Genomic DNA, 12,232 nt, shown 5'->3' with positions numbered 1-12,232 from the left:
GTGCCGATTTGGAGAGTAAGCGTCGCGAAGAAGTGGCAAAAGCGACTTGCTTAGAGCAAGAAGAGAATTCATGCGACATCGAGGTGCAAGAACATCGCCAAGGACGGAAGCAAAGGCGTGAACAGACCAGCATGCGATAAACCGCCCAGGAATAGGTTGCTTGGCGACATCGGGAGAAGAAAGCGCTTGCTGTTATTGGGATCACGTAAGCTTGCAAATCCGTGATAAGATTTGGCAAGATGAGTCTGAAACGGCGGATTTCAAAGAAACTTCCGAGGAAGGACAATCTCTTAATACAATGTCTAGAGATGTTGCGAATAAGTGACAACCGCAACGAGGTTGCAGTCATGTGCAGTACTCAGAAGCCGGCGATGTGAGACAGGGTACATGCAGTGTAGCCTGCAGACTTGGATTTTATGGTGATTGGAGCTGGAATTGACGCACTGATAGTAGTAACACGTCTGATAACTACTTCTAAAACATGGTCTTCCTTGTTCGGCGCCGGTAATGGTGATCATTACAATAAGATTGAGTTGATGCAGCACCGGTGAATGCGCAGTCACCCTTCGCAGCTGCGGATGCGTGGCCCGATTAGCCATTGTATGGCTCGCTTACCTAGGTATGTGATCGATGTCGGCCTCTTAGGCTTTGAGATTCTCAGTTCAGTCTTACTCCGACGACAAGGACACTCCCTTTCAACTTTTCAATCCACACTCAATCAACGCCTTCTTACCCTTCGTCCCCTCCTCCCACCAAATATCGTTTATCACCAGACCCACCTTCTCCACCAGCTCCTTCCACTGACCCATAGTGCGTTCCCCCGAGGCCAAATTCATCATCTGCCAATCCATCTTGGCGTCGAAATGGTCAAACTCTTTCTCCGCTAGGATGACCTCATGAACCAACACCACACTGTCCTGGGCCATTGCATCAACAACATTTTTCAGGATGGTAACCTGGCTTCCGTAATGTCATCGTCTCGTTGAATGCATGGAACATCCGCGCGTTCTCGAGCTTGTTCATGTAGTCAAAGTAGGTCTCGCCTTTGCACTGGTACGCGTTAACGAAGGGGCTATCGCGCGCGTCCACGGGGGTGTTTGTACCCGTTTGCGGCGAAGTAATCGGTGAACTTCACGGCTGAGCGCATGTGGTATGAGAAGTGAATGATAGCGCTGTGAAGGGGCGAACCGGTCGCTAAGGCGTGGCCGAAAGGAGTCGGGGTATAGCGTTGTGGGGAGTCTGCTCTGGTTGTTGTGGCGGGGGTGAAGACCTTGGGAACGAGCAGTCAGAGAGTGCGGTCTAGGGGGGTAAATGGGGGGTGCTTTGGAGTGGTCTAGATGGAAATCAACTTATGAATCAATTTGATGTCTGCTTTGCTCTTCTCTGCAAGTTCGGCGGCGGTGATGGGTCCATTGTGTGCGATGGAGATGTCGACGAGGTTTAGATCGACGGCGATGAGAATCACAATTGGGTCGTAAAGTGCCTGGTACCGCTAGGTCTCAGTTACGTTGTAGTGGGTATGTAGATCGAATGGGACTGTCTATCGAGACTAGAAAGACCTAAGAAGAAGTGACGCAAGAATTTCTCTAAAGGATTCTCCAGAGCAAGTATGAGTTTCTCGGAGGCTTGCAGAAGGGCGAGTCGATCGGCCTCCTCGAGACCTGCTGGTCCTTTACTGGCGAGGTTAGGATACCTGGCGTGAGCGTCATGTCTACTATCTTCTCTTCTTCTTTGAAAGCGGAGATAGGTATCTTGGGTAGTTTCTCAGTTGCCTCAAGCCATACTTATACAAAAGGGCTTGGTACGTGGTCAGAATCAGACTGATAGCAAAGAGACATCTCGTCCAATGAGACAACTACTGTATGCGAGGTTTTTAACGTTATCAGACGATCGCAGTAAATCTTCTCCTTGCGTCACTCAAAGTGCCCCGGTCTGAACTCATCATGCTCGTCATACAGCATGAGATACGACTGATCAAACCTACCATGATGGTTCATGTGCATGTCTCTCATGCCTACGTCCGCCTCGTCATGTACCGAATGTGTGAAGATACCTAATGTGTAATTGTACCGAGTATCGCACAAACCGCAATAGGGATCAACCATGATTGAATCCCGAGGCCGTTTTAGTCGTACTGGCTTTCTCCCTGTGTGCTAGCATCGTGGTTAACATCTCGCCTATAGTAATTATGTCCGCTCTATCTGTATACGGTAAACCTGGCCGCTCTCCAATGGCTGATCGACGTTTTCTTGAATGTGTAAATCCATCGAGCCTGTGAATATACGGAACAAACCAAGGTACCGTGTGTGGATATTCCAAGAGCATAGTGTGCCCGGGAGTCGGAGTGAGCTTTCGCAGCCGCTCCTGCATATAAATCGCCCGATAAGTGGCCATATGGCTTGTTTATGTAATCGACGCCGGCTTCTCGAAAAAACGAATTGCCTAAGAACTCTTCATGCGTACGTCTCTCGCTTCATCGTCGCTATCTTCCTGGAGACCATACGCATCGCTGCCGACGCGACTTCTGAACGAATCTTCTCCATGAGCTCCTAGCCACGCATCGCATTTCTCCCAAATACTTGGATTGATTACAACAATTGAGGGGCCGCAACGCATCCCTATCCCCTCCAAAAGAAAAACTCGCATGGCATAGCCTGTCCCAGATGAACTCTTAATCACTCTGTTCGTATATGGCAGTAAAGCGACGCGCGAGGCAAGGCCTTCGCTGATCGGCTCTATTGCGCAGGTTCATAACACGCCCATTCGATGACGGCAATGCGATGACACGCCAGAAGATATCCTTTATCACTAGATGAGGCGGTATTGAGAGTTTAACTAGTAGCGAGTATTTTTATTCGAAACACCGGCTCAGCGGCACGTAAACCTCACGCGAAGCCTGAAACCCGGGTATGACTACGCGCATCGCTCTCGATCGCTCCAAGCAACCGTCTCGTACGCGTATATCTTTCTGCATGGTCGCTTACGGTACTTTTGGATGTTCTGACAAAGTGCGCGTCGCGCTCCACTCGCCGGTTTGGCAGTGGCTTAGCTTCCCCGCACTTCCGGAGAACGCTCCTCGAGCCGTCGCATTGGCAACTGTCCTTAGCACCATCAACATTTCTATACAACTGCAAGCTCCGGGCCGACGATCTGGGCATGCTTACACTGGAGTACGTAGATCGATATTGAGCCGCGATCTCGCGTGACCCCATGCTCGGCAATGACGATTCTGCCTTGGCCTGGAGTATTCAACCATGGTGCTAGGATGCACACGCGCTATGACGCGGTACCACCGATCGCCTTTTTGCCTACTGTGTATGTGTGTTTTCAGTAGTGTGGTGCAGCATTTCGCCTTACTAGAGGTATTCACCTGTTCTCTCCTGATGTGTGCCGGCATAAGCAAAACCGCTTTGAAAGGACCGCTCTCACCGGATCGTGTACTACGATCTCATTGGAAGAAGCCAAAATCCATCATGACTAGCCCCACTTCTACACTGAGTGTTCCTAAGACATGGGATTTGAGCATCGCCGGCTTTGGCGCAGTCATCCGGCACTCTCGGCGTGGCTGACAGCAAGTACTGAGCTACTTCATATTGTTTATCGGCAAGCGACTGCGTGTACCAAGGCGCAGGAAGCCTACGCCTAAGGTCTTGGTTTCTCTGACCTTGATCTGGCTCACGGTGGTCATGGAAAGTTCGGTATAAAGGAATGCTTCCGCCCTCACTATGTTCGTTGTACTTTCAACTTGCCAAGCTACCGTATATCTTAAACTTTCCCAGCGTAAGCTGAGCTTGCCTTGAGGCCTTCTGATCAACTGTATCCCAATATCAGAGAAGACACAAGTGGGACAAAAACATGCGGTACCTCACCGCCGCTCAGGCTTCTACAGGTGTTTTGCTTTCCCTCTCTACTTTGATCAGCATAACATCTGCCTGGCCAACGTACAACCTGCATAATTCGCAGTTCGCGAAACGTCAAGGACCAGCTGATCTTCCACCTCAAGGAGGTCAAGACGAAGACCCAGTCTTTAATGAAGAGTACGACTTCATTGTCGCAGGTGGTATGTTCTGTTACTTTGCTTTGATCGCGGTATGGAATGGTCGAGGAGTAGACTTCATTCGTGCTCGCTTCCTGAATGTTATTAATGACTCAACTGACAATGAGCAGGAGGAACAGCTGGTCTTGTCTTGGCCAATCGCCTTACTGAATCTGGACGCTTTTCTGTACTGGTCCTCGAAGCTGGCCCCAGTCCCGAACAGGTCTTGGCGTACGAATCACCCGGTGGCAACCAATTCATCAAAGGCAGCGTGATCGACTGGGGTCTCCTTACGACGCCACAGGAGCATTTGAACAACAGAACCTTGCAGTACCTCCGCGGGCGGACTCTCGGTGGCTCTAGCACCACAAATGGTCTCTACTACGCGCGAGGCTCAGCCAGCGTGTATGACCACTGGGCGGAGTTGGGAAATCCCGGATGGGGCTGGAACGATGTGTATCGCCTGTTCAAAAAGAGTACGAAGATGAATGCACCCACCACGACGCCGGAGCTTTCGGTGTTCAGTCAAGACTACAAGACTTTCGATGTTGATGCGTATGGCGGAGGACCACTTGAGCTAGGCTTCCAGGGATATGTTCCGCCATCTACCGATGGGTTTATCGTTGCTTGTAGTGAAGCTGCGGACATACCGATTGTGGAGGATCTCAACCTTGGTGACGGCGTGGGTATCAAACACGGAACGGCAACGCTGAACAGTAGGCTCCGAAGGAGCTCAAGTTATGACAGCTTCTATCAGCAAGCTCGCAACCGAACAAATCTCAGGGTGTTGCATGACGCTCCCGTCACCGGAATCGTCATGAGTAACGCATCCGGCAATAGCAGTTCGACGAACTCTACCAGCAGACCGCGCGCCATTGGTGTCAGCTACATCAACCAGCTCACTGGCTTCGTAAGCCAAGCAAGAGCGCGAAATGAAGTCATCGTCAGCATGGGTGCCTTCCACTCTCCACAGCTCCTCATGGTATCAGGTATTGGTCCGGCTGACGAACTTGAGAAGGTCGGTGTTGAGCCCGTCGTCGTCAATGAAAACGTCGGTCGCAATCTTAATGACCACTCAGTGTTCAGTATCATGGCGCGTGCACAAGAAAACGCTTCTACAACCGAGATGTCTCGCACACCCCAAAACTTGCGTGCCGCCCAAGAAGAATACTACCAGAATCTCACCGGCCAATATACCGCTCCGTCCGGCGTGACGAACGGGTTTCAAAAGCTCACGGAGCAGCAATTACGCGAAATCGGCGCTCAGGCTGTCATCGACGCCGGGCTAGCAAACCAAACACATATCGAATATCTATTCGAGAGTGTCTGGTATCCCTGGATTCCAACACCATACTGGGCGCCGCTACCAAACGACTCCTACATCTCAGTGACGGCATCAAGCATGGTCCAACTTTCCCGCGGAACAGTGACCCTCCGCAGTGCCTCCATGTCCGATAGTCCCCTCATCAACAGCAACTACTATGCCGACCCCACCGATGCCGCCATCGGTATTGCCTCGTTCAAGTACCTCCGCTCTATCCTTCGCCACCCGGCCTTATCACGCTTCACTATCGGCCCGAACTCTGGTGAAGTCAGCCCTGGCCCTGCGGTTGCTGATGACGATGATGAAGCTATCCTGGAATACATCAGGGCGAATACGATTCCTAATTGGCATGCTACTGGTACGAACCAGATGCTGCCATTGGAGGATGGAGGTGTTGTAGATAGTAGGCTGAGGGTGTATGGCGTTGATGGACTAAGAGTCATTGACTGTAGTATTGTACCGGTACTTCCGGATGCTAATATCTTGGCGAGCATTTATATGGTGGCTGAGAAGGGCAGCGAGATGATTAGGGAAGATTGGGATGATGAGATGACTTATTGAACACGGAGGGAATATCATAAGTATAACAAACTAAAACAAGAAGCGCATATTGCTATCTATATTGACTTGCTCTATATATAGAGACGTGATGTTGTGAAACCTGGTCACACGCCTCATCGGCTCTGGCAGTCCTCCATTGGCATGTCTTCGAACTCTTCCAAGGTCGACATATGTATTTGGTCGGACGAGCCCGCACGTGTATAGGACATTTTTACATACCGGCAGCCCACCTCTTGATAGACTGATGCCCCTTCAGTATGACGGGATCATTAGGCGCAAGCGTCAGAGCTCGGTCGATATACGCCGATGCCTGAACAGCCTCCTTCACAATAACGTCGTAGACCTCACGATGCGGTTGCCGACTGGTAAGGAGAGTGGCCGTGTCCGCGCGATGAATGACTGACACAAGAGGTGTGCACGAGGTCGCCACAGTTTCTGCAGGACGCCTGAACGAGCACAGCAAACGCGTATATCTGATTGCGCAGCTCTCCAGGTAGGTCCATGAAGGGAAATGGCTGGGCGCAGTGGGATGCTATAGTGATTGCACGATGGTGAGATATCGAGAGTGATCGAGCAAGTTCAAGTCGATTGAGTATAGTCGGAGGCAAGGGCAGAGGAGATGAGAAAAGTAGTGGTATCGAATTTGTCGTTTGCGGCGCGCTTTACAGCACGAGCCTGCAGGTCCTAACTTCTTCGGATGTCACCATACTATCACCAGTGAGATAAAGATGATTAGTAGTCCCGAGACAAAGCCACGGGCGTCTAGACACAGCGACCAGACCTAGTCAAGGGCTGGGAGAAACAACATTTGGCGTAGTGAGACACTGGTCTTGATATTAGAGCTGTCCTTTCCACGCAAGTATGTTCTCACGCTCTCTCACGAGCGCAGCGTCGCCCGGTTGTAAACGAAGGGCGCCGTCGATGTATCTCAGAGCGCGATCTGCATTCTGGGGGCTTGCTTCCAACCTCATAAACATCGCGTACCGATAGCGCAGCTTGGCGAGATGCTGGACGGATGGATTGTGTCTGTAGTCGATTTTCCAGAAGCCTCTCTTCATCGACCGGACGGCAGACTTGAGCGCGCCCTCAGCCATGATATCGGCACCAAAATCCATGTTCTGCATGTTGGCGATCTGAATGTGGGCAATGTTGAGTTGCATAAGAAAGTATAGTGGAGCGATTTGCGAGACGAATTGATCACCTCCACGGCGAACCAGGTTTGGCCAAGAACTGGACTGGTGCAACTTCTCTAATTCGTAGACCGCTTCCTGCCAACTGACGCGGGCCTCCTGAATTTGGCGGTCTCTGAACAGTTGTGATCCCTTTTCTTTCTCCGCTGCAAACTCTGCGAGAACAGCTGTAGGGTCTGAGTATCAGTCCTGGGCGAGGTTTTGACGAACAGCAACCGCTAGAGCACTGTCGACGTGGCCTTTGATTTCCACAGCCTTGTATCCATACAGATTGGTCATGAGCGTGTTAAAGAGCGTTTCCTGTGTCTGCTTGGTGAAGAAATCGGCGAAGGTGGGTGACAGCGTGCTGTCTTGCACAGAGTCTAAGACGGGAGCCATGGTGACTGATATTTTGATGGATTCACTGAACCCCGGATCGTATAGATCTCCATCATTCAATGCTTCACAGAATTTTTCGAGATCACTGTGAAGAATCATGCCATTAACCGGTTCACGTATACTTTTGGGGTGATAGTTAGAGTCATGAGAGGCGGGGATCTTTCGCGGGTTTTTGAAACCAATGTGCACACTAAGCACATATCCCTTGAATTCATCGACGACATCTTTGTCAATAGCGATCATCCGAACCGCCCGGCTGCGCAAGGGAGAGAGCGTGTTGATTCACGCTGGAGCTGGTGCTGTGGAGCAGACTGCTATTCAGCTTGCGCAGCTGCGCGGGGCGGACGTCTTTGTCACAGTAGGAAGTAAGTGGAAGCGCGAGCTGATCAAGGAGCTTTACGGCCTCGCGGACGACCACATCTTCCATAGCAGAGAGGCTAGTTTTGCCGACGACGTGTTCCACGCCACAGCCAACCGCGGCGTCGACGTCGTCTTCAACTCCCTCGGCGGTGAACTCCTCCAACATTCGTGGCGATGCACTGCGCCCTTCGGCTGATTCATCGATATCGGCAAAGCCGACATCCTTGCCAACAATACGCTCGAGATGGGCCACGTCTTGCGCAATGTTACCTTTGCGGCCGTCGATGTCGCGGGAATGTACGCTGAGAACAAACCGCTGATGCAACTCGTGCTCGACGATGTGTTCAGCCTGTTTGCTGTGAATCCTGGGTTGCATAATCCCAAGCCTTTGCATGCGTTTGCACCGAGCAAGATTGAAGAGGCAATGCGCGCATTGCAGGGCGGTAAGATCGCTGGCAAAGCAGTTATTGATTTTGAGACGCCGGGTGACGAGGTATTGTACCAGCCTGTGCGAACGCCTTCGTACGGGTTTGAGGCGCAGGCTACTTATGTTATCAGCGGTGGATTGGGCGGATTGGGACGCGAGATTATGCGCTGGATGGCCTCCCGTGGCGCTCGACATTTCCTTGTCACCTCATCCCGAGGCGTAGCCGGGCGCGTCGACGTGATCGCCTTCATCAAAGAGATGGAAGCCCAAGGAGTCGTGATCCACGCCCCAGCGTCGGATATCTCCAACCGCACCATTCTCGAGACCATTCTAGAGGAGGCTAGTAAGACACTGCCGCCCATAAGAGGCTGTATTCAAGCGGCGATGGTATTGTCGGACAACATGCTTTCCAACATGACCGTCGAGCAGTTCCACCGCGCCCTAGCCCCCAAGTACCAAGGGTCCTGGAACCTCCACGAGCTCCTAGCGAAGGACATGGACTTCATGGTGTTTCTTTCCTCCATGAGTGGTATCATCGGCAACCCCGCGCAAGCCAACTATGCAGCTGGCAACACCTTTGAAGACGCGCTCGCGCGGCACCGCGCCGCCAGCGGGCTCAAGGGCGTCTCGTTCGATCTAGGCCTAGTTCTGGAGGCCGGGTGGGCGAGCGATAACTTTGAAGACGTGACGAAGAGTTTGCGCGCTGGGTTGGGTGGGTTGACGCAGAAGCAGCTGATGGCGATTTTGGACGTGTTGTGCGATCCGGCCTATGACTGCGCAGGCGGAGCGGCGCAGGTGGTGAATATCCATGATAAGCCTGCGAAGCTGTATCGGATGTTCCAAGATGGTGTGCTGCACTGGGTGGGAAAACCGCTATTCAAGAACCTCCTGCGTTTGGGCCAGGTCGAGCTCGTCAACGGCAGTGGAGGTGGCAGCGGCGGTGAGACAGCAGCGGTCGATTACCTGGCACTGATCAGAGCAGCGGGTGATGCTGAAGAGGCTGCGCATATTGTCACTATGGCGTTGCTTGGAAAATTAGGCAAGTCACTGTCGGTGCCGGCGAAGAGTCTCGATGTCGGCAAGCCGGCGTATGTGCTTGGTGTTGACTCACTCATTGCGGTCGAGCTTCGGTACTGGTTCCTCAAGCAGTTCGGAGTTGAGGTTCCCGTGTTCGTTATCTTGAAGAAGCAGCCGACTGTCGAGTTGTGCCGGTATGTGGCGGACCAGGTTATTGCGGCGCAGTGAGCTTGGTATTAGCTACGATGTCTGGAGAACAGGGAAATACAAGTTGATGACAATCATCATTATCGATTGTGACGCGTTGATGTATAATACCCATGCGCTTGCAAAACAAATTATACAATATTTTAAACTATGCTTACTCTAATCAATCTCGAGCTTAAGCATCCCCTTCCCGCGATCAACACAGCTTTGTACTGCCTTCCCCTCTTCTTTGCTAGTAAGAGCTGTGCTTTTGTAATCGATTTCTCCTTGACAAACTGCTACCTTGCAGGCATCACAGGCACCGGACTTGCACGACCATTCGACATCAAATCCCGCTTCGGTAAAAGCATCGAGCATCGACTTGTTAGAAGGGACCGTAAGCTTTTCCTGTCTCTTTGTTTCCGCTTCGTTAAATTCAATTTCGAACGATTCACCAAGATTGCCGCCTCCAGTACCCCCGAAATCTTCGAAGTGAAGCATATACTCCGGATAGTCGAGCTCATTCGTAATCTGTTTACACTCTTGCATCATATGCGATGGCCCACAGCAGAAGATACGAGCTGTGTGATTGCCGTCCTGATCGGGTCTTGGTACAACCCTCTTGATGTCGAGTCTTTCATGTCTTAGTTTTGCATATAGTGTAGTCTTCTCTCCAGGGAGCTGTGCTAGAAAGGCAGCCTGCTCTAAATCTGGTACAGCGTAGTGAATAAGAAATGGTAAACATCTGCTTTCCCAACCCCAAACCGATGGGAGAAAAGCAGTCATACCGATATTTCCAACGATTAGAATGCGCGCTGTGCTCTCATCACATTTCCATATAGGACTCGTATTCGGCTACTCAAAGCTTAAGCTAAGAGAAATATATTTCATCATCTACCCTTCTTGCTGTTTCAATTATGCTTTGAGTTGTACCGGGTATTCAGGTATCGTGGTATCCGGTGTAAGGGTGCGATGGGTTGACCATAAGTGCAAGGTATAACAGTAATGAATTCGATAGAGAAGCTACACTACGCTTGCGCTGAGTCTATGTATCACGTAGTGCTAGGTTCGAGAAACTTCTAAGGGTCCGTGGAGCGCCGATGAAGCCCCGACAACGCTCCGAGGGTTGCAGCCTATCCCAACCAGCTATAACGAAGGCCACAGGCCAAGTACTACTAACCAAGGCTTCAGCCTCTTACAGTACCCCCCTTCTTAGGCTTAGATCCCTCCTGTGTGGCGTGTTTCCAATCTTTGAGAGCATCAGTCTCTTTCAGATTTACGGCTGGTTCCCAAGTTGGATCGGGATAGCCTTCCCATTTTACCAGGTACTGCTTTCTGTGCCCCTGGCCTCTCTCCTCCAGGATCTCCTCTACCAGATACATCTCTTCTCCATCCACCTCAATAGGCTCTGGCTCGTTATCATCTTGTGGCTGACTAGGTAACGGGTCCGATGAACGAGCCTCAGCATGTTGACGTTGAATACTGGATGAACTCGTCCAGGAGTGTTTAGCTTGACTGCGCTTGGTCCTACAATCTCAAGTACCGTATACTTCAAGTTCTTCCAGTCAAGTTTTCTGCTTGGCCTCTTAGTCTTAAAGTGGTCGCCTAGCTTTAACCATACTTTGTCACCAACTCGCAATTGAGGAGCTTGTTTCCGTCTCTTGTTAGCCTGCAGTTCTTGGTCTTGTTGGGCCTCCCCCATAATCGCTTGAGCTAGCTGAATGCTCTGCCTCAATCTTTCTACGATGTTCTCAGCCTTTTCATGCTCGTCTTGCACTCTCTTTCCCTTGGGCTTGTTTTCCGGGCCGTACTTAATAGCAATCTGAACAGGGTCCACTTCGTATCCGTGCTGCATAAAGAATGGTGACATCCTTGTAGACCGCGCTTCCCTTGCTGTAATTGCGATTTTAGCCATTCCTAGGTTGGATTTCAATTGCTCTGATTCCAGTCGCAGAAAGCGCGGAGGTAGGCTTGTACTGTCGCGTTCATTCTCTCCGTAGATCCATCGGTCTCTGGGTGGTATCCTGACGATAGTCTTCGCTCAATACTCATTAGTTCACAAAGCCTAGCCCACATGTGGCTTACAAACTGTGAGCCTCGGTCTGAAGTAATGTAGTCCGGTAGCCAGTGGTATGCAACGTGATTCATGTACGCCTTAGCTACACTCTCTGTCGTAATGTCTGCTAAGCCCATAAGTACTACGTCCTTACTAAGGCGGTCTGTTACCACCATTAGGTTGGTACAGCCCTCACTTTCAGGCAAGCCAGTTATAAAGTCCATAGAGACTTCCTTCCAGATCGTTCAGGAATTGGTAAGGCCGTAGTAGCCCTTGGAGGCCATCTCTCCAAGGCTTCACTCGTCCCAAACAGAACAGTTCCGTACATACTGGCGAACTGGTTGCTTAATAAAGGCCAGAAATACTCCCGTGCAACAGCTTGGTATGTGAGGTTTCTTCCTGGGTGCCTAAGGCCCTTGACGAGTGCATTTTGTGTATGATGCCAGTCCTTAGAGGTTCACTGTCTGGTACCCATTTTCGATCTCGATATAATAGGTTACCAGAGTCGTCCAAGCGACACTCTGAGATCGATAGCTTGAGGTCTAAAGCTGTTGGAAACTTGCGTTCACCGTCCCTAACCGCTTTCCAGGCCGCTTGGTACACCTGATCTTTTTCCCTAGCTTCCTCCCATAGTTGCTCTAACCTGTGTTGAGCTGGTGGGGTTGGGGGTGCAGACACTGGGTAGGAGAAAACTGTC

General features: G+C 51.0%; 3 protein-coding genes across 3 annotated transcripts; 2 read left to right on the top strand and 1 right to left on the bottom strand.

The window, feature by feature from the left end:
• Positions 1-3,855: 3,855 nt before the first annotated feature.
• On the top strand, positions 3,856-5,921 carry ALTATR162_LOCUS3540 (uncharacterized protein; the record flags this gene model as incomplete). Its single annotated transcript, XM_043311148.1, has 2 exons — positions 3,856-4,060; positions 4,168-5,921. The coding sequence occupies 2 exons, from the start codon at positions 3,856-3,858 to the stop codon at positions 5,919-5,921; spliced, it is 1,959 nt and encodes a 652-aa protein (XP_043167083.1).
• An 836-nt stretch (positions 5,922-6,757) lies between these two features.
• On the bottom strand, positions 6,758-7,489 carry ALTATR162_LOCUS3539 (uncharacterized protein; the record flags this gene model as incomplete). Its single annotated transcript, XM_043311147.1, has 2 exons — positions 6,758-7,278; positions 7,339-7,489. The coding sequence occupies 2 exons, from the start codon at positions 7,487-7,489 to the stop codon at positions 6,758-6,760; spliced, it is 672 nt and encodes a 223-aa protein (XP_043167082.1).
• Positions 7,490-8,093: 604 nt separating this feature from the next.
• On the top strand, positions 8,094-9,521 carry ALTATR162_LOCUS3538 (uncharacterized protein; the record flags this gene model as incomplete). The annotated part of the gene is made up of 1 exon (XM_043311146.1): positions 8,094-9,521. One exon carries the CDS (start codon positions 8,094-8,096, stop codon positions 9,519-9,521), a length of 1,428 nt encoding a protein of 475 aa, XP_043167081.1.
• Between the last annotated feature and the right edge of the window lie 2,711 nt (positions 9,522-12,232).

Source organism: Alternaria atra (assembly GCF_907166805.1).
Source record: "Alternaria atra isolate CS162 genome assembly, contig: 22, whole genome shotgun sequence".
Lineage (NCBI taxonomy): Eukaryota > Fungi > Ascomycota > Dothideomycetes > Pleosporales > Pleosporaceae > Alternaria > Alternaria atra.
Note: the sequence above shows the minus strand (reverse complement) of the source record. Positions and strands in the feature narration are given on the sequence as shown.